The following is a 20,937-nucleotide window of genomic DNA, read 5'->3' as shown; positions in this document are numbered from 1 at the left end:
TTTGGGAATGGATTTCAGGGCATTTAATCTTTGTTCTTTCACCAAGATTCCATCCCATTCCTCGCATTTCTCATGGATGGCTCTCTTGTTTAATTAACAGCTGTAAATAGTTTAAAGGCTTCAGACTTTTCCACTGCTACATGGAAACAGATGATAGGTACTAGGAGGACTGTTGTGGAATTCAGTGATCATCAGACAGACCCTGAAGATAGTTTAAGACATAACTCTAAAACCCAAAAGAAAGCAAACCTTAAAAGCAGACTATCATTCAATCATGAGTCATCTTTCTCTTCAAAAACCAAGAAGGTCCCAAGTCTAAGATGTCTTCCTTTTTGTGTGGAGACATTTCCAAAGGAAGAAAGGAATGTTTAGATATGGAGTGTTACTGATATCTGTCTGTATAACCCTAGGTGGATAATTCTCTAGCCAATGGGAAAGGGATATATGAAATTCATAGAGATTAACTAGGCATGTTGAAGAAAAGGACAAACAAGTCACTCAATTTAGAAAAAGATCTTATTTTTCTTGCCTTCTCACCTGTCCTACCTGTTTTAGACCAAAAATATCAAGGTAATGAAAGGTTTTTGCAAGTAAATATTACTTTATAACTAAAAGATTTACTTTGAAAGAAATAGTACTTTGAAATAAAGTAATCCTTTAAGGTAAACATTTTTGCATCTTCTAAACATTTTTGCATCTTCTAAAATGAGCAACTCACAGATTTTTTGAAATCAATTGTCTAAAATCTATGCCAGTTTAAACCTAATCTTCACCCGTAAGCTTATACATTAAACTTGGCTACATAAACATAATTTGTTTTGTCAGCTTATTTTAAATTGAGGTGACATTAAAATAACACGCAATTAACCATTTTAAAGTGTACAATTCAGTGGCATTTAGTGCATCCACAATGCTGTGTCACCACCACCTCCCTCTAGTTTCAAAACTTTTTTATCACACCAGAAGAATATCCTGTACCTAGTAAGTAATCAGTCACTCCCCATTTCCCCATTGCCCCAATTTCTGGCAACTACTAAGCTGCTTTCTATCTCTTCAGATTCTAGATATTTCATAAAGAAATGGTGAAGTATTATGTATCTCACTGCAATTTGTAATTAATATTAATTCATTTATTTTAAGCATGAAATATCTGATAATATCTATAACAATTCAGCCTCACACAAATGAAGAATTTGAATTTGTACACCACAATTTATTTTGTATTTTTAATGTCCTTCCTACTTTATACAGCACTACTAACTTCAGGGCATTCCTTTTATGCAATGCTTCTAAAATAACAAGGTTGTAACAATGACATATAAAAGATAAAAGCTCAAAGAAAAACCTTTCATTTACAGAAAGTTTTAAAAAGACTATCGAGTTTCTAAGTAGATATAAAGGACACATGCCTATTCTTCAGTGACTTATTCCCTTTAAATGGGAATATAAAATGGATATGTACAATATTTACAAGCTCATCACTAAAAGTGGAGTCAGAAAAATATTAAAACAAAGTAGCTTAGGGAAACATTGCAACCATAAGTCAGCCACAGACCCTGAAGTAAAATAAAACATGTTTGTCAATAAGAATTAATGTGTTCCTATAGAAAGAAAGAATTCTGAGCCATTCCTCACTTTGAAAAGAGTTAAAGGCTATATCTTATTTTAGCACGCTATCAAAATATTAGTCAAAGGCTGTAAATTAATTTTAAAATATTGAGAGAATTACAAAAGTAATCCTCCAAACAAGAAAACTGCTAAATTATGTTAGAACACAAATTTTAAAAAGAATCAAAATAAGGGAGTGCTGACACTGAAAGGCTAATATACAGTCCAGGTGTCATAAACGTGAGCTCATACTAATTTTCTCACCAAATACATTAATGGCACTTTCATAGTTATGCCCTAGAATAATAACAAGTAGCAGCACAATTCAAGCATGGAAAAGAAATAAATGGAATAATTATTTTAAAGTCATCAACAGCCTTGTGCATGAAAATTTAAATAACAATTTGCATTTTATGTATATTATATGTTTGAGAAAATATCAGTCCGTGAACTGACATAAATATATTAGGAAGGTCAGCTCACATAATATACAAATTATCTTTGTTGTCAGGCATTAGTAACGTCATGATTTTGTAAGTGAGCTAAGGGCCCAGGTAAAATCTCACCAAAAGCAGAAATACCCAAAGGTAGAATAGAAGGATATAGGAATCATAATGTTGCCTTGTGACTTCCTAGAAGTTTCCTCGAAGGATGATATTTGTGGACAAATATTTTCTCAACCTCTACATCATTAGAACAAACCAAAATTGTCTCCAGTTGGCAGAAATGGGAAATATAAAGGAAAATACTATATCCAAAAGGGTATCTTGCTTATGTCTTGCTGCATGCAAAGAATGAACATAAAATTAAGTTTCATGATGGTAAAATCCATGGCTATCTGTTCACTGTTGTGTTCTCAGCTACTAGGATTATGGGGATAGATCTTAAAATACATTACTTGAATTGATAATTGTAGCTTAATTTGGTAAAAATATTTTGGAGAAAAATTTTGGTAAAAGATTTCAAGGATCTTAAAACTTTCTTTTCTTTCATATTGTTACATCTGGAAAAGTTATTCTGACAAAGGAATTTTAACCTAACAAAATATGCAAGATTTATATTCAAGGATTTCCATTGCATCATTATTTAAAATACTATAAATTAGAAACAAGCAAGATATCCTATAATAGCAAATTAAGTTAAAATGGAATGTTAAATAGCTCTTAAAATCATTTTAGGAGGAATTTTTAAAGAAAAATGTTTAAAGGAAAAGTACACAATATATTACTAGTGAAAAAGCAAGTTTCAAAATAGTATACACAGATTTATTACAGTTTTGTTTAAAACTTTATATGTATGTGAATGATTATGTTTTAGTGGCAAGATTACAGGTGATTTTTATTTTTTATTTATTTATCTGTGCTTTCTAGATTTACCAAAACAAATATGTATTATATTTATAAACATTATCTTGCTGGAACATACTCCTTCTGAGCCATAAAAATTGATAAAATGGTACTCATTTTAAATTACAGCTATATGGATTTTAAACAAACATCACTTATAAATACAAATACCACATACTTTTAAGTTTATATTTCCCCCAAATATTTAACAGTCTTACCTTTCTATCATATTCACTTTGAACCATGAGGAAAAGTAGTTGAATTTGAAATCTGTCTAAATGCCTGCACTATCCTCCTCAATCTCCCCTCCTAGTCCAATTTCTAATACAGCCTTGGGATTTCAAAAGAAGCAACAAAGTGGTACTTACTTATTATGGAAGTCTAACTTCTGCTCCCTCATCCACCAACTGAAGCCAACTACACACACACACACACACACACACACACACACACACACACACACAATTTATTTATATACTGGCATCATCAGCCACTCAGAGCATTATTTATAGGCGGAATATTTAAAGGGAGCCACAATTAAAAATAAAAAAGCTAACATTTATTAGCACTTTCTAAAATGGTGGAAGAAAATACACATATATTCGTAACCATAAATGACAACATCTGCGCTGTCAATATATGTAAGAGAATAAATAAAAAGATGCTACTTATTGTGGAAAATGGAAAAAACACCACTGTCCTCAAATGAAAAAGTTCACTCTGTTTATGAAAGAGAAAGGAAAGGAAAATAATAAAGAGAAGAAATTCATTTTAGTAAGACATTTACAATCTACTAATAGTATCTCATCTTCTTTCTTACATAACTCTTCTGTTATTACCACTTTTCTGATCAAAGTAGTCCCAGAACAGATGTGTCTAATGACTTTTACTATGTTAATTCAGCTTATACTTCCTGTATCTCCATTTAGTTAATGAAAATTCTTCAGAAAAATCAAACACTTCTCCTTCCTCCAGAAGATAAAAGGAGAAATTTTGTACCTGATTTAACAAAAAGCTAGAAATTACTCTTAAAATATCAGCCCAAGAATAGTTTAGTTTTTAACTATAACATTAACAATTATCCAAAATTCAATGTCTGAATTTTGAGAACCTAAGTAGCTTTTAATACTTATAAAATTTTAAGTCTAGTAACTCAACAGAATTAGTGTCAATATTAACCTGTTTGTTTCTAAAATATAGCTGGATAAATTTTAATATTTTAAATTTTAGAAATTAATAAAATGTGAGAGCCTGAATTTGCAAAGCTCTTCTAATATGGGTATATGATGGTTAACTGAATTTTCAACTTTTATTATAAAATGTTCAAATTAGGGATCACTTAATATGAAATCTACCTGATATACTCAGTAATCTATTATATATTTCCCTATTTACTTAGTTGAGCAAAAAATCATGACTTTGAATTTTGGAATAATATTACTAAAGTGAAAAAGGTTTTAGATAGCATCACAAATTCTAATTCTCATTAAATTCCAGAAAAATCTAACTCTAATAAAGAAAGCACTCTGCTAGATAATTATAATTAAATTTAAATTAATTAAAATTACTAAGAATGAGAAAGTTGATGGTTAAAAGCACAATTATATTCTAAACAGAACTTGGTTTACAAAAAAAATACCATCATATAGTAAAAACACTACTTGATATTCCAAAAAGAGAAATTAATCTAGTGATTACATACTGAAAGTTGTCCAGATAAGAACTGTGGAACATCCCTCAACATGCCAGGACTCATGGGAGACGTAACGGAAATAGAAGGACGATCCATTTTTTGAGATTCAAATGAGCTAGAACCTGAAATGGTAATTATACATAAAGAATAATAACAATGGCTCTTCATTAGTATTTAATAATCTTTACCATGTATCTTTTATGTTTAATGCACACAAAATGTCATTATATACATCATTTTCTTAGCCACAATGTTCCAGATATACTTAGAGAGGTTTTTTAAAGCAAAAGTGCAGCTTAGGCATTCTCTCAAGACCAAGGGTAAACCATTTTCTGTGCCAATTATAGTAGAGACAGACCTCAGAACTTAGTTACTTCATCTGTTGTGGGTACTAAACTCATATCTTACAATAACACACCAGGAAAAATTTAAAATAGAAACTTAGGGAGGAAAAACCAAAACCTAAATCAATAAAGCGACTCAAAGATGGTCTAAACTTGTAATGTTAAAACCATAAATACTAGAATGCTAACTGTGAAAAGTTTTCAGGAAGTGATTTTTAACCATATCTGGAAGAATATAATAAATTAGATGGGCAAAAAGGAAGTGAGGGGCTATGAAAAAAAGATACAGAAGAGCAGAAAAAGCAGAACTTCAATACCCAGAAGTTATATGTATGAATTTATTTGTATGGAGGGGAAGGAGCAAATTGGAAAGTGAATTAAAAATGGGGCGAATGAGATACTGACAGAATTAAATGCCTGGAATTCTGGGTTACAAATTTTGGCACTAATAAAATATCCATGCTAAACTTTTATGAGTAAGGTAATAAAAACTGCATTTGAGGAAAATGTCTTTACCATCTTTTTAAAGTGTAGACTGAATTGAATGAGATGGAAAACAGTTAAGAACAAGTGGAATTTAATAAAATAATAACAGGAATGACTAGAAAATGGAATGGAAAGAAAGAATTGAGACAATATTACAAAATTAGAAAATAAGGACTCAGAAACTAATTAGATATGAGAGAGAAACGAAAAAGGGGGAAAAACATGAAGATTTCAAGTCCTGTAACCAGATATGGAGACAAGAAAGTCCCCTATGTTTCTGTCTTGTTCTCTGCACAGGACAGTGCTGATATTCCCTGGGCTGTAGAACACTGGAGAAGTCCTGTGTGTTAGGGAATGACTGGAGAAGTTAATTTGGAACCTGTCACAGTGACCCTGTGACACCTCAGAGACGTCTGAGGGGAAATGCAAAGCAGGTAACAGGATATGTGGATGGGACCAAATGTTGAGTATATAATTAGTGTTAGAAATTAAACTGTAAAGTGTCTCCCTAATTGGAGCCCCAAATGGATAAAATTCACTTCTAGAGAGAGTATAGTGTAAAATGAAAGGGGAAACTGCAAGCCTTGGGATCAGAAGTAATGGTGAAACCTTAAATAGTATTTAGAACTGGAAAGAATGCTGCCTTTATACTAAGAAATAAGCCAAGTTTTCTATATGCTAAGCTTCAAGTAACAGGAAGACACTTAGAACATATTCTTTAAATATCCAGAGATGAAGGGACAATGATAGATAATTTTGATAATGTAAACTTAGGAGTCATATGGCAATTAAAACCATATGAAGAGAAAAATTTACTGAGGAACTAAAAACAGAAGGTTAAGAATTGGGCCTTGGAGAAAGCTATTCTTCAACTTTTAAAGCATAAATAATTGAATCTAATTTGAGAAAGGACCCCTGTCCTTACAGGAACAACTTTGGAAATGTAGCCTAGAGGCTTTTCAAATAGCTATAGTAAGATAAAGGATTCCACACTGCTCACACAATATCTGAGTGATATAACATAAGTGAATGAAAATTTTACCTACTTCATAGATTGCTGTGAAAACTAAGTGGGATAGTGTACGTACAACATCTAGCACAGTTCCAGGCACTTATGATGATGATATTATTATACATAATAATTATTATCATTATGTTAGTACTTATAGTTTTATGTGATCACGATATTATTTTGGATAAAATGATTTAGCAGCTAGCCAAAAGTACTAAATCAAATAGGTCATACAATCATATTTTAAAGTTTAGAGCTATGCCATTCTAAAAGGATTTCACCTCTCTGGTAAAGATTTTTTTTAAATGTATACTCAAAATTGTAATACAATGTAAAAAAAAAATAACATCTACTTTAACAGTACATTCTCAATTGTTGTGTGTATAGACAATCCAACCACTTCTCACCATCTTCACTGCACCCACCACGGTCTAAATTACCATAATCTCACCAAATACTGAAATAGTCTTCTCACTGGTCTCTCTGCTTTCGCTCCATTTAATCTATTTTCAACATAGTAGCATGATTTTAAAACGTAAGTTTCTCCTCAAAAACATCCTATGTAGCTTTTGATTTCCCTTAGAGTAAAAGTCAAAGTCTTTACAGTGCCTTATAAAACCTATGCAGTTTGGCTTCCCATTGGTTTGCCATTCTTCCCCTTGTTCACTCTTGCAGCCACAACAACCTTTTTGCTTCTTCTTAAATGCAACGTGGGCTTTCCTGCCTTAGAGACATTGAACCTCTGGTCCCTGTTCCTGGAGAGCTTTTCCCTCAGACTGCCACTCTTTCAAATCTTGCTCCAATTCTTCCTTCTCAATGTCTATCCTGATCAATGTATTTCAAACTGCAACCCTCCTCCTTCTTCTTTCACAACATGCCTTACTCTCAATCAACCAACAAACTTAATTCATTGGAAAAAATTCATTTGCTTAGTATCTGAAATAGTACTCAAACACAAGTAATAAAAAGTGTCTAAATACTTAATGTTATTTTAACTTATATGTCTATTGCTCCATTACCACTCTGTTAAATCAGAACTATTACCCCATTTTCTCAAAATATAAATTAGAATATATGTAATTATTCACTAGATTGTCCCAAGCATTCCCTTCATTTACTGAGGATTGGTTTACAAAGTAGTAAATTTTAAAATTAGGTGAAATTTGGGGAGGGAGTGAAATTCTGGGGAGTGATGATATGTTCATTATTTTTTATTATGATAATGGATTCACATGTATATCAAAGCTTACCTAACTGTGCACTTTAAATACATTCAGTTTATAGTAGTATATCTTAATAAGGCTATTTAAAAATACATAGTAGTTAAGACAGTGTGGTTTAAAAAAAACAACTTAAAATATTATAGACTTTTATACTTTTCTCCACAATAACATGAAATAATACTAAATTTTCCATCTTTATATGACTGCATACTTGATAACAACACTATTATATTTCTTACTTTGTATTAATAGATTAAAGACTTCATTTGACCCCTGATAATGAACGACTTTATTAATAACATTTTCTTCTAAAATAACTGAAACTTACTGGACTCCAGTTGTGCGTGTGTGCTATCAGGTATTCTAGGTATATCTCTGAAATGACAGAAAAAGAAAAAAACAAGAAATTGTTTCAACAAATAGTAGCAACTGCTATTTTGATCATTATCAAACTATATTATAATAGGACAATGTAAAATGGACAAAATTGTGTATTATAGCAGCACTATATAAATAAGGAAAAAAATAAGTCATAGTACTTTTTGCTAATAAAAGTGTTCTGGGCTAACCCTACTACTTAAAAGGAATTAAAACTCATAAGCATTTAGAGCAGATTTGTAAAAATATATACTTTATTTCCTATGTGCTTCACTACACAATTATCCATTCTAAAAAATTTCTATATTCAACAGGGTAAGTTTTATAGATATATTTTAATTATATTCTACTCTTTTACCTGCTGTTGTTCAAATCAGAACATTGAAATTCAAATAAAATACCACCAAAACAAAAGTTAAAATATTCAGATTGTCACTGAAATTTTTTAAACATAATAATTCTACTGAAAAAAATGCAAACATGTTTCTTATTGGACTTAACATAATTACCTTGTAACTGTATTTATACCAAAAGTATGTACATTTTTGTTTGAGATTTGCCAGGAGGGGTATATATTAATGGTTAAGCTCATTCAGAAAACTGCATCAAAAATATTTAAGACATTAAACAAAAATATGATTACAGCATCCTTTAACACTAAGAAATATATTTGATTAATACCGTAAGCTGATACAGTACAGCTTTACCACATTACAAAACTATGAAAAGACAAAACAAAAAATAGATATAATTTCATGTGACAGATTCATTACTTTTGAAAGGAACATAGTACAAAGGATTATATTTAACTGCAACTTAAAAAGTCAAAGAGTAATTGACATTTGCTTTTTGTTTGTTTGTTTGCGGTACGCGGGCCTCTCACTGTTGTGGCCTCTCCCGTTGCGGAGCACAGGCTCCAGACGCGCAGGCTCAGTGGCCATGGCTCATGGGCCCGGCCGCTCCACGGCATGTGGGATCTTCCCGGACTGGGGCACGAACCCGTGTCCCCTGCATCGGCAGGCGGACTGTCAACCACTGCGCCACCAGGGAAGCCCGACATTTGCTTATTTTTATGTTACCTTAAAGATGTTGTTTTTCCTTAAACAGTTGCCACCATCTAGGAATAGAATGTCCTTAAGCCCTCTCTTTTTTATATGAAATCTCCATTTTGGAAAAAATATATAAAATTCATAGACTATAGTTGATTCTCATATTTACAATGGAGAGAACCATAGCTTATGAAACTTCTTTTGAAAGTAATTGTTACTACAGTCCCCTTCCACTAATCCTTTTATCCATTTCCTGAGCTACTAAGATAATAAAAATAATACACCTAAATATCCCTTCTTCTTTTGTAATTAACTGTATATTCTAGCATGATCAGATAAAAAGATGTCATGATTTTTGGTGAGGTATTTTTAGTAAAGGAGAAAAAAGCATTGTCCTCAAAATAATTTAGTTTTATAAAGCAATCAGACATTATTGGATTGCACATTACAAATTATTTAATAGTAGTCAACTTTATACATGTATAAAGTATTCAAACCAACTCACCCAATAGGCCTTGAAACAACAAGCTCCACTTGTGGCTCAGGTTTGGATTCCAGGATGATGTTATATACTTCTTCAAATGTGGCTCCTTGCAATAGTCTTCCATTCCATTCTAATACTTCATCACCTACAGTGTGTGTCAGTAATGATAATCTTAGAAAAACTAATCCCATAAAATGCACTCGAAACAAAAGCCGTCTCAAACTGCGATTAATTTTGTAGAACAAAATTCCTTTATGGAATAAGAAACATACTGAGAACAGCTCCAGTGGCATAAAATTTGATGACCAGGATGATTAGTGTATTTCACACAAAAGGACAAGGAAGGGTCAGAGGAAAAGATTACATAAAAGTTGTTTCTGTGATTTCTAGAATTTTCTCAATGATGTCTTGTCCCTGAATAGTTGTTAGTTGTGTTTCTTGCAAGGGGAAGCAAGTTGGGAACAACCTATGTCTCCAACTTGGTGACATCACTCTTGTCTCTGTGATTTCTCAATAGAAATTCCAATTCTAGAAACTATTAAGATAAGTTGCCTCTTTGAAAATTTTATAACTCTGTATTCTAGGATTCTCAATATACATGCAGCTGAGCACCTTGTCTAAACTCTTTTGTAAAAAGCTTAATACTAAGCATCTTACTGAATCCTCTCCAAGGCACTCAAGGATCTCTTCAATAGTATCCATTATCAAAGAGATAAGGAGTGACACATTTCAGGAAATGTGTATTTATCCATGAAGTTTGTTTCCTAAATTATATTGGAAGTTCTTCAAAAGAATTAGGAAGGCTTATGGGAAACAAATTAGGTTAATCTAATCCTAGATACAGACTAGGAATATCCATCAGCAAAAAAATAAGATCAGTAAATATAAAAATATTTTTATCTAATGTGACTCAAGAACTAGTAGCTACAACTTTCCATTAATGAATAAAGATTAATATAAGTTAAATGAACTTTTTATTATCAGCGAAGTCACTTCTAAATGAGGATAACTTTTTCATAACTACTCAAGTTTAACAGTTTAAATGTAAATAATCAAAGATTGAAACCTACCTGGTCTAAGATGTCCTACAGTATCAGCTAAACTTCCTTTTTTAACTTTGGTAATAAATGCACAGAGCCGACCTGATTCAGTCATCTTTCCTCCTACAACCTGTTTAAAAGAAGAAAATGTTAAAACAAGCATATTGTTCAAATGAACAAAGCTGAAGATTCAAGTAAAAAATAACTAGACAATTTGTAGGTTTTGACCCTATAGTTTAATATGCTAAAAATAATTTTAAACTAATATAGTGTTACTAATAGGAACTGAGTACATGTCCCAAGTGTGGACTCTACATATTCCAAATGTTTAACAATTTAATCAATTATTTGTTGAAAATGATTCATACCTTAGAAACAACTTAACAATTTATAATTTTTGCCTTTATTACAGAATTCTTACTTTTGTCATTTCTAAAAACTTATTACAGTATTACATAATTATATTAACATTTCTAGTTATAGATGTCAAATATCATAATATATATTTTGTTACTTTTACTATATTATCATATCTTCTAAAATTTTTATTAGTTGGTAATATTTGGGCATATTGATAATGTGCATGATGATCATGATGATGCATTTTTCCTGAGAAAGTTACAAAATATACTTAATCTCATCAGAATTAATATAAACTTTAGATCATCTGCATCTCAATTTTTCTGCTTTTACATTTCTATTAATACATTATCTTTCAGAAAAAGAAAAAACAAAGGTTAGCAATAATGCTGTGAAATCATATGTGTAGCTATAAGACTGGCCTCTTAAAAATTAATGCTCTGATTCTCATTAACTGCCATTCAATCAATATATCAACTTTAAGCAAATAATAGTAACCAACTTCATTGACTAGAATAGTTTTCTTACTCTTCTAAATTAACTGAACAATACAGAATTCAAAAATCATTGATTTATCTTATTCCGTGTATTTAGTCCCCAGTTGCAGTGAATTACACTCAGTTGCAGTTAAGTTAATATTAACCCATTATTCCTATGTTTGGTTCTGAAAATTATATATATAGATATTATGGGCTGAAATCCCTCTGTTAATATTTTTTTTGTTTTGTCTTTTGTTTTGTTTTTGTTTTTTTGCGGTACGCGGGCCTCTCACTGTTGTGGCCTCTCCCGTTGCGGAGCACAGGCTCCGGACGCGCAGGCCCAGCGGCCATGGCTCAGGGGCACAGCCGCTCCGCGGCATGTGGGATCCTCCCAGACCGGGGCACGAACCCGTGTCCCCTGCATCGGCAGGCAGACTCTCAACCACTGTGCCACCAGGGAAGCCCCCCTGTGTTAATATTTTTAAAGTTTCTTGGCTTGATAAACTTTAATAATAATAATTATACTGATTATATTATTATTGAAATCTCAGAGTGCTAGCTAGGCACTGTACTAAATGTTTGTATACTGCTTTATTTAGTCTTATTAGATAATAATTCAGTAAGTATTATTATCTCCATTGTACAGATGAGGAGTCTGAGGCTGAGAGGTTTAGTTGCCTAACGTCATGTAGCTAGTAATGCTATAACTAGAAATCAAGCCAAGACTTTTCAACCTCTATACTACGCTTCTCTAACAGTATACTGGGCAGATCTGGATTTAATTCTCACCTTCATCACCATCTTTAAGACCATGGGCAGGTTATGACACCTCTCTAAGCTTACTTCTTATCTGTTGTGAGTGTTAATAAAATGATAGATATAAAGTGCTCAGATGAGTGCCAACTGCATGGCAACCAGCCAATAAGTGATGCTCAATTTCATTTACAACCAAAGTTTTCAAATATCTCTCACTTACTGGAATCTACACAACTACTTCTGTAGCAATGGCTCAACTCTAAAACATTTACCCTCTTCGCATTTCAGTTTTTAATTCACCTTATAGATGCACAAAAAATAAACAGAGCTTTCTTTGGTGTACTTACCAAATAATTATCTGGTATTTTACAGTAAAATATAAATCAATATTTATATTAAATCTCCTAACATAAGTATTTTTGAATTTCCAGACTTCAAACAGCATTCTCTCTCTCACACACACACACACAAATACACACAAACGCACACACATTTTGCTACTGTAATACAAAAATTATATTCCTATGTAATATGTAATACATATATGTATTTCCCAAGGTTGTACATTTAATAATTGAACGAAGCTATCATTTTAAAAGAATATAAACACATATATAGACTTAAAGGACAAACTACAGGCAAAATAAGTTTGAAGAACTCAAGTATGTAACTCAAGTTCTATTTTCCAAAATTATATAAATAAGTGTTATTGTAGAATAATGGAAACTTCTTAAATAGTACTTGGAAAATGAAAAGGTTTTGGATAATGAGTGCAAATATTTAGGAATTCTTGAAAATAGAAAAAAACCCACTAAATTGGTATAGTGTTATTATATCTTTTGCTTTTCTGATAAATCTATAAATGAGTATAGAGCAACATCTCATATATTTCATCACATACCTTCAAGCCAAGCATTGTTCCTGAATCTCGAGGTACACTTCCATCTTTTAAACGCTTATTTAATAAAATGCGACCAATTAAACGATCTCCGTCTTTAGATGGCTGCCACGTCACAGGGTGCTGACATATTGCATCAATAAACACAAAATTAATGTTATTTTATGATAAATGACCCCTTAGTGTGCAATCTCTCTAAACTTCCAACTTCCAAAGTGTTATGATTACACAAACCAGTTTTTATTCAAAACATTGATCAAAAGGGTTTACTAGATTATGTTTATAACCTCATTTTAATAATCTCAAGTTTTTTCAAAATCCAGTTACTGCAAATTCTAACAGTGCTCTGACACAATACTGAAGTTCTATAGTTCTACAAAATCTGAGAAAGCTTGAAAACACATGCAAACTCTAATTATCTACATACTGAAGATTAAAAATCCACAAGCAGAAAAGAGACTGCAATTCTATGCAATCGAACTCATTTAAAAATGAGAATTTAATCTTCAAACACTTTTGGAAGACTTTGAAAGACTTTATTACAGTAAAAGTTAAAAGGTCACACTATATTAAAACATGAATTTTAACCTTTGATGAGGGCTTTCTTGAAGTAGGTTTCTAGATTAAAATTATTAAAAATACACAAGCTCCAGTAACTTTCCAAATGAACGTGCATGGGAGAAATAGGCCTAATTCAAAGGTGATGATAGATTATATTTCTTTTTGGAGGGTCCTTGATTCTTTCAGGTCTCTGATCTATTTAGCAAATTAATTTTATTTGAAAATTCAATGGTATCCATTGTTAAACAACGTTGAAAATATTAGTAGTTTATCTCAGGGCAGAACCAAGTCTTTTATAAATCATGATACCATTCCATTATGAATCATATATCAAATAACAAAGTGAATGATTTGTGTAATCACAGTTTCACAGTTATCTGAAAGTAACATGCACATCTTCATGCAAAATTTAGCAGGCAAAAGACAAGTTCCAGTAAATCACATCTATATGGTAAAAAGATTTCAAAAGTCTCACTATAGTAAAAGCAAAATAATAAATACGAAAGCAGATGGCAATGGTTCTAATACTAATTAATACTACACTAAAATGCTATGACAATAAAACAAAAGAGCAAAATGACAGTGAAAGGGAAAAAAGAAAAACAACTTTTTCTGTGCAAACAGACCCAATCATCTCCCTTTTGCCTGGGATTCAAACTGTTAATAATTTAATTTTCATCCCAAGGAAAATATATGCAAGCAATCAAATAAGCCAATCCAAAAAAATTCTTTATATTTGTGGTATATAATAACATTACAAAGTTCTTTCATGCGACCATAAACAAAACATTCCTTTGTTCCTAATTTTTATTTTCAATTACTTATTTTTTGGTATGCTGTCAAAAAACAAAAACAGCAAAGCAAGCAAGAAGTATTTTGGTTGGTTAGTTTGTTTTGGTTTTGTTTTTCTTTTCTGCACCTTAAGAAATGCTACATTGACCCTTGAAATGCCCTGTCTTTTTATTATGTTCTGTTTGAATGAGTGACAGAGAGCAAACGAAGACCAAATGAGCAGGTTAAAAGGCAGGCTCCACAATCTCAGTACCTTATCACTATGGCTATGCTCCTCGTTAAGGGTTGTGCTACTACACGTATCTACCCCAGAGTCCTTAATCTGAGGCTCAGACCATTCCAAATCCTCTTCCAAAGAGTGGCCACCAAAGTACATCATTTTCTTTTGTCTCTCAGACCTGGTGTTAGAGTCCGACAAAACTGCCTGCTCACTAGTTTTTCTTTTTCCCTTTTGACTGTCCCCTACAGGTGTGGGATTAAAAAACAAAAAAAACAAAAAAAACAAAAAAGAAAACATGCAAAGGTGTAAATCAAAAAGGAAAAGTGAAATGATAACGGAAATTAAAAAGTAAGGCTCCACATGTCTCACCAAAGACATTGGGGATGCCTCACTGCTATGCCAAGACGTATGGTCCAACCAGTTGTAATCCATGTCTCCTGTGAGAGTCAGACAGACGAAAGAGGGAAGTAAAGGAGACGGCAAAAGAAAGGACAGAGAAAGACATAATAAACATTTTAAACTGTGTGATCCTCTCCGGTTTTAAGAACTTTGTCTGTAGCACTCACTATATTAACCAAGAGAAAGCTAAGATTTCAAATGACTAAAATTTATAGAATACAGAATATATAGTTTATGTACTCTAGACAGATCCTACAGGACAAAAGTGCTGCAAGGAGAAAAGGCTAATAATAAACAGGAATAGAAATGAAAAAAATTATATATTCTGAAAAAGAAAAAGACTTTCAGCTAGGTCTGTTACTTGTGCTATTTTTTTCATGCTGGCATATAGACATGAGTTTTTTCTCCAAAGATTAAGGAACATTTTAAAAATTAAACAGTGGTTTGCTAATAACCACTACAACGAAAAGTGAAGTGCTTAAAGGTTGTTTCTGGAAGGTAGTATGATATTCCTTATAATGCTGAAACCGCCTAAAAATTTTGAGTGATTAAAAAAAAGAATTGGTTACACAAAAGATTATATGAAAATGACAAAACAGTTTCACTCAATTTCTATGAGTAGAAATAAACTTTCCGTAAATATCTTGAATTACTTAATATTACTTTGAAACAATTTTTCAAGTTTTTTTCAGAAATTGCATTCTCCTAAAAAATAAATTTTCTTTAAAAATAATTTTTTCGGACAATTTATGTAATTGGCAGCTAAGAATGAATATCCATTTCCCAAACTTATGTGCTCCTTATTTGCCTTACCTTTGAAAAAGAATTTTTTTATCTATATGTGCACATGTCTTTTTAAGCTCTATTCATACTTTCATTTATTTAAAAATATTTAGTAAACACCTTCCATTTGCTATACATTGTGCTAAGTCTAGCATAAGGGGTAAAACAATGAGACATGCAGCAGAATGGAGATACATGCAATATACAATTCATCAGTGTCATATAGGAGAGTACAAAACATTGAAAGAGTATAATAACATCTAATTTAGATTTGGGGGTCAGTAAACACCTCTAAAAAAAGTGATGTTTAAGATGAGAACTGAAATATGTGACTTAAAAGACAGGTAAAGATAAAGGCAGATGAAAAGCATAGGAAAGAGCATTCCAGGAAGAAGTAACAAGATGGTACTGTAAAAAGACTGATGGAACGCCAATGTGTCTGAACCAAAAAGACTGAGGGAGAATATGGTGCTATACGAGACTGGGGAGGCAACATAGACCAGTTTAGAGAGGGCTTCTTATACCATCTTAAACATTATAAATTTCATTCACTGAAGGATTTTAAGCAAGATACATGAACTAATTTACATTTTTAAAAGATGAATCTAAATACTAAAGAGAGGTTGGGTTGGAAGACACCATGAGTTAAAAGACAGTTGCGGGACTTCCCTGGTGGTGTAGTGGTTAAGAATCCGCCTGCGAATGCAGGGGACATGGGTTCAAGCCCTGTTCTGGGAATATCCCACATGTCGCGAGGCAACTAAGCCCATGCGCCACAACTACTGAGCCCGCGCACCTAGAGCCCGTGCTCCGCGAGAAGAGAAGCCACCGCAATGAGAAGCCCACGCACCGCAATGAAGAGTAGCCCCCGCTTGCTGCAACTAGAGAAAGCCTGCAAACAGCAACAAAGACCCAATGCAGCCAAAAATAAATAAATAAATCTATTAAAAAAAAAAAAGACAGTTGCAATAACTCATGCAACAGGTGATTATGGCTTGAACATAGGTGATGGTAATAGACATGGTAAGAAAGGGAACTGAGAGATGTTTTGGAGGTAGAAATAAGAGTGTTAAGAAGGACAAACAGAGAGTAAAGTAAGATATGAAGAGGACCCAGATTGAATTCTAACAGAGTTTGATTTGAGATGAGAGAGAGAGACTGAGAGCATGCAGAGATAGAAAAGAAGAAAGGAGGGAGAAAGATGGAGGTCTCCAGACCAAAGAGAAAGAGAGCTTCTTAAACAGGAGGGAAAATCAACTACAGAATTATTTCTATACATCACCTAAGATAAGGAACTGAAAATTATGCATTTGATTTGGCAACATTAATATCAGGAAGGATGTTAGAAAAAGCACTCTGGGTAGAATGATGAAATTAAAATCAGACTGAAGTAACTGAAGAGTCAAAGGAAAATGAGGAAGTAGGAAAATTCTGTGTAGATGAATGCTTCACAAAATCCCTAAAACAGCATAATCAATAGCACCTGGGAACTTGTTAGAAATGCAGATTCTTGGGTACCACCTAGACTTAATCAGGAATTCCATAGGTGAGGCCTAGAAATTTGGTTTAACAAGCCCACCAGTTGATTATGATCTCACTGTTTGAGAAGAACAGGAGACAATTCTTTTTTTTTTTAACTTTATTGAGATATAATTCACATACCATAAAACTCACCCATTTAAAGTGTACAATTCAATAGTTTTTAGTATATTCACAGAAGTTTATTTGTGAAGGATGATGAAGCTGTGCTATTAACATACGCAAAGTTCAATTTGTAGGGGAAAAAAAACATTCTTCAACCTGTTAACTAGAGAAGTGCTTCCCAATCCTTTTCACTGCACAAATGACAATTAAGATTTTATGGCTACCCAAAACCCTGAGCATATCTGTATCTCAGAAAACCTATAACTCTTTCGAAATACACCACTGTTCCACAACAAAGTATTGATAAATCTCTGAATTGGATTAAGTATAATATGGAGACTATAAATGAAATTTTTGGCTGGTTTATGTGAAGATGTGAGACTTCAGCTTGCAATCTCTCTTCTCCCGTATGCCTGCAAACTACCAAAATTGCGGAAATGTAGTTTTTCCCTCTGTACATAAATAAGAAATCAGCTGTCTGACCATTTGAAGCTAAAGCAAAAATATCAAACAAACAAAAAAAGTCACATACAGTAGGCCCTCAGTAAACATTTCTTACATGAGTAAATATTAGTGTTACTGTAAGAATTAAATAAGGTAATCAGAACATATAGAAAATATATAGAAAGTAGTCCTGAACTATCAGGACTGCTAATATTTAGATAATAATACTTATCACCTAGTATTCTTCTTTTATATAGCTTCAAAGGGCAGAACTAAGATAATGTTTTTCCTTTAGTAGCAGTCAAAAATGTACTGCTGAACTTTCCAGTTCTAGAACAAGAAACAGAAGACAAAAAGAACAAAATGGAAATTTTAGAACTTTTTGAAAAATGACTGAAATTTTAAAAGCAAATGGATGGGTTCAAGAACAGAATGGAAAGGACAGAGGAACAACAATGTACTTGAAAATAGAACAGAAATTACCCAATCTGAAAAACAGAGAGAAAATAGACTAAATAATAAAATAAACAGAGCCTCAGGGACTTCAGGGATTATAATATATAATTAAAATAATAAAAGATTCATGTCATTGTAGTTCCAGGAGAGGAGAAAGATGGGGTCAGAAAATGTATTTGAAGAAATAATGACTGAAAATTTCCCAGATTTGCAAAACATGCAAGCCTACTGATTCAAGAAACTACATAAGCCCCCAAACAAGAATTACACAAAGAAAGCTGTGCCAAGACACATCATAATCAACCTAAAAACTAAAGACAAACTGTTTTGAAAGAGGCAAGAAAGAAACAACAACTGATCTAAAGGGGGAAGACAATTCCAATGACAGTGATAAAATTTCTCATCAGAAACCTTGGAGGCCAGAAAGAAATGGCACAATATTTTTCAATTGCTGAAATAAAAGAAATGTCAACCCTGAATTGAAACAAAAAAAGAAGGAACCTGAAAATATCAAGAAGGAATAAAGAACATGGGAAGTAAAAATATGGGTGAATACAATAGGCTTTCCTCCTCCTCTTCAGTTTTCTAAATTATGTTGATGTTTGAAGCAAAAAGTATACATTGTCTGATATGCCTTTCAACATACATAGAAGAAATATTTAAGATAATTACCTTATAAACAGGGAAAGATAAAAGAACTTAAAGTATGTAAGTTTCTACATCTAACTAGTAAAATATCAACATCAGCAGGATGTGATGTTATACATATGTAATATAGTACTTAGAGCAACCACTAGAAAAAAATCTTTGCAAAGAAATACACTCAAAAACACTACAGATGAATCAAAATGCAATTGTTTTTAAAAAGTTCAAATAACCTATAGAAAGGCAAGAAAAAGAAAGCAAAAATAAAAAACGGAACAAACAGAAAACAAAAAAGAAAATGGCAAACAAGAAAAATGCAGACCAACTCCCTCATAAATACAGACACATAAATCCTTAACAGAATATTAGCAAATATAATTCAGCAATATATAAAAAGAATTATACACTCTGACCAAATGAGGTTTATTGCTAGAATGCAAGGCTGGTTGAATATTAAAAATCAATGTAGGGCTTCCCTGGTGGCACAGTGGTTGAGAGTCTGCCTTCCGATGCAGCGGACACGGGTTCGTGCCCCGGTCCGGGAAGATCCCACATGCCGCGGAGCGGCTGGGCCCATGAGCCATGGCACTGAGCCTGCGTGTTCGGAGCCTGGGCTCCGCAACGGGAGAGGCCACAACAGTGCGAGGCCCGTGTACCGCAAAAAAAAAAAAAAAAATTAATGTAAGCTATCACATTCACAAGTTACAAAAGAAAAAATATCATGATCCTATTCATTGATGCAGAAAAAATTCATGATTAAAAAAAAAAACTCATAGAAAGCAAGGAATGAGGAGAACTTGCTCAAATAAATAAAGGACATCAAGCAAAAACCTAGTTAAGATCATACTTAAGACAAAAGGCAAAATGCTTTATGTGATGAGAAATTTCACGAAAAAGGATATCTTTATTTGTAACAGCCAAAAAGTGGAAACAAACAAAATGTCCTTTAATAGGCAAATGGCTAAACAAACTGTGCTATATCCATACCATGGAATAATACTCACTAATAAAAAGGAAAAAACTATTGATATGTACAACATAGATGCACCTCAAGGGTAATATGCTGAATGAAAAAGAAAATAACAAAATATCACATACCACATGATTTCATTTATATAGTATAAATAATAAAATTATAGAAATGGAGAATAAATTAGTGGTTAGCAGAGGTTAGGGATAGGGTGGGGAGGGACGAAGGTGTTACTAAATATAAAGTGGCAGCATAAGGAAGATCTCTGTGATGGTATAGCTCTGTATCTGTGTAACAGTGGTACTTACATGAATCCATATATGTGATGTCACAAACCTAAACAAACACATTGTTCCAATGTCAATTTCCTGGTTTTGATATTGTTCTATAGTTAAACAAGATGTAACCATTGGGGGAAACTAGGTAAAGGGCACATGGGATCTCTATGTACTATCTTTGCAATTTCCTGCAAATTTATAATTATTTTGAAATTAAAAGTTAAAAATAATGTGTTGCTGCCTTCATAGGTATTGATAATCCCGTCACTGGAAGTGTTCAAAGAAAAGCTGGAGTACCACTTGTTAGCATGATATAGAGAACAATCAGTGTAATAAAGTTACATTAAAAGAGCACTAAATCCTACTGAACTCTCATATTCAGTGATTCTATTAGCTTGAATTAAACACATTTAAATATAAAACCTGGTTAAAAATAATGAAAAGATTCACATCTTAGGCTAAGAGTTTCTTCTTCACTTATCTCTACTGCAAAATATAAACTAACCCAATAGTACGTGTGTCTGTGTCATGTTGTGTTTGATGCACAGAGGAAAAAAGTTCAGATATTCTATTTATAACATTTTCCCTA

The 20,937-nt window shown here is 32.6% G+C and overlaps 1 protein-coding gene across 5 annotated transcripts in view; it reads right to left on the bottom strand.

Moving 5' to 3' along the window:
• RIMS2 (regulating synaptic membrane exocytosis 2) overlaps positions 1–20,937 on the bottom strand; it is a 583,562-nt gene that overhangs the window by 259,772 nt on the left and 302,853 nt on the right. For 4 of the 5 annotated variants that reach the window (XM_007465316.1, XM_007465315.1, XM_007465319.1 and 1 more), the window contains 6 exons: positions 15,099–15,166; positions 13,160–13,279; positions 10,694–10,793; positions 9,645–9,768; positions 8,041–8,087; positions 4,657–4,769 (listed from right to left, as the gene is read on the bottom strand). In XM_007465316.1, the coding sequence (XP_007465378.1) occupies positions 4,657–4,769; positions 8,041–8,087; positions 9,645–9,768; positions 10,694–10,793; positions 13,160–13,279; positions 15,099–15,166 (572 nt within the window). Of the gene's footprint in view, positions 1–4,656; positions 4,770–8,040; positions 8,088–9,644; positions 9,769–10,693; positions 10,794–13,159; positions 13,280–14,762; positions 14,972–15,098; positions 15,167–20,937 lie in introns of all 5 variants that reach the window. The other variant, XM_007465318.1, reaches the window with a different exon arrangement.

Source organism: Lipotes vexillifer, unplaced genomic scaffold, assembly GCF_000442215.2.
Source record: "Lipotes vexillifer unplaced genomic scaffold, Lipotes_vexillifer_v1.1 scaffold1586, whole genome shotgun sequence".
Lineage (NCBI taxonomy): Eukaryota > Metazoa > Chordata > Mammalia > Artiodactyla > Lipotidae > Lipotes > Lipotes vexillifer.
The sequence above is the reverse complement of the archived record's forward strand: the minus strand, read 5'-3'. Positions and strand labels throughout refer to the sequence as shown.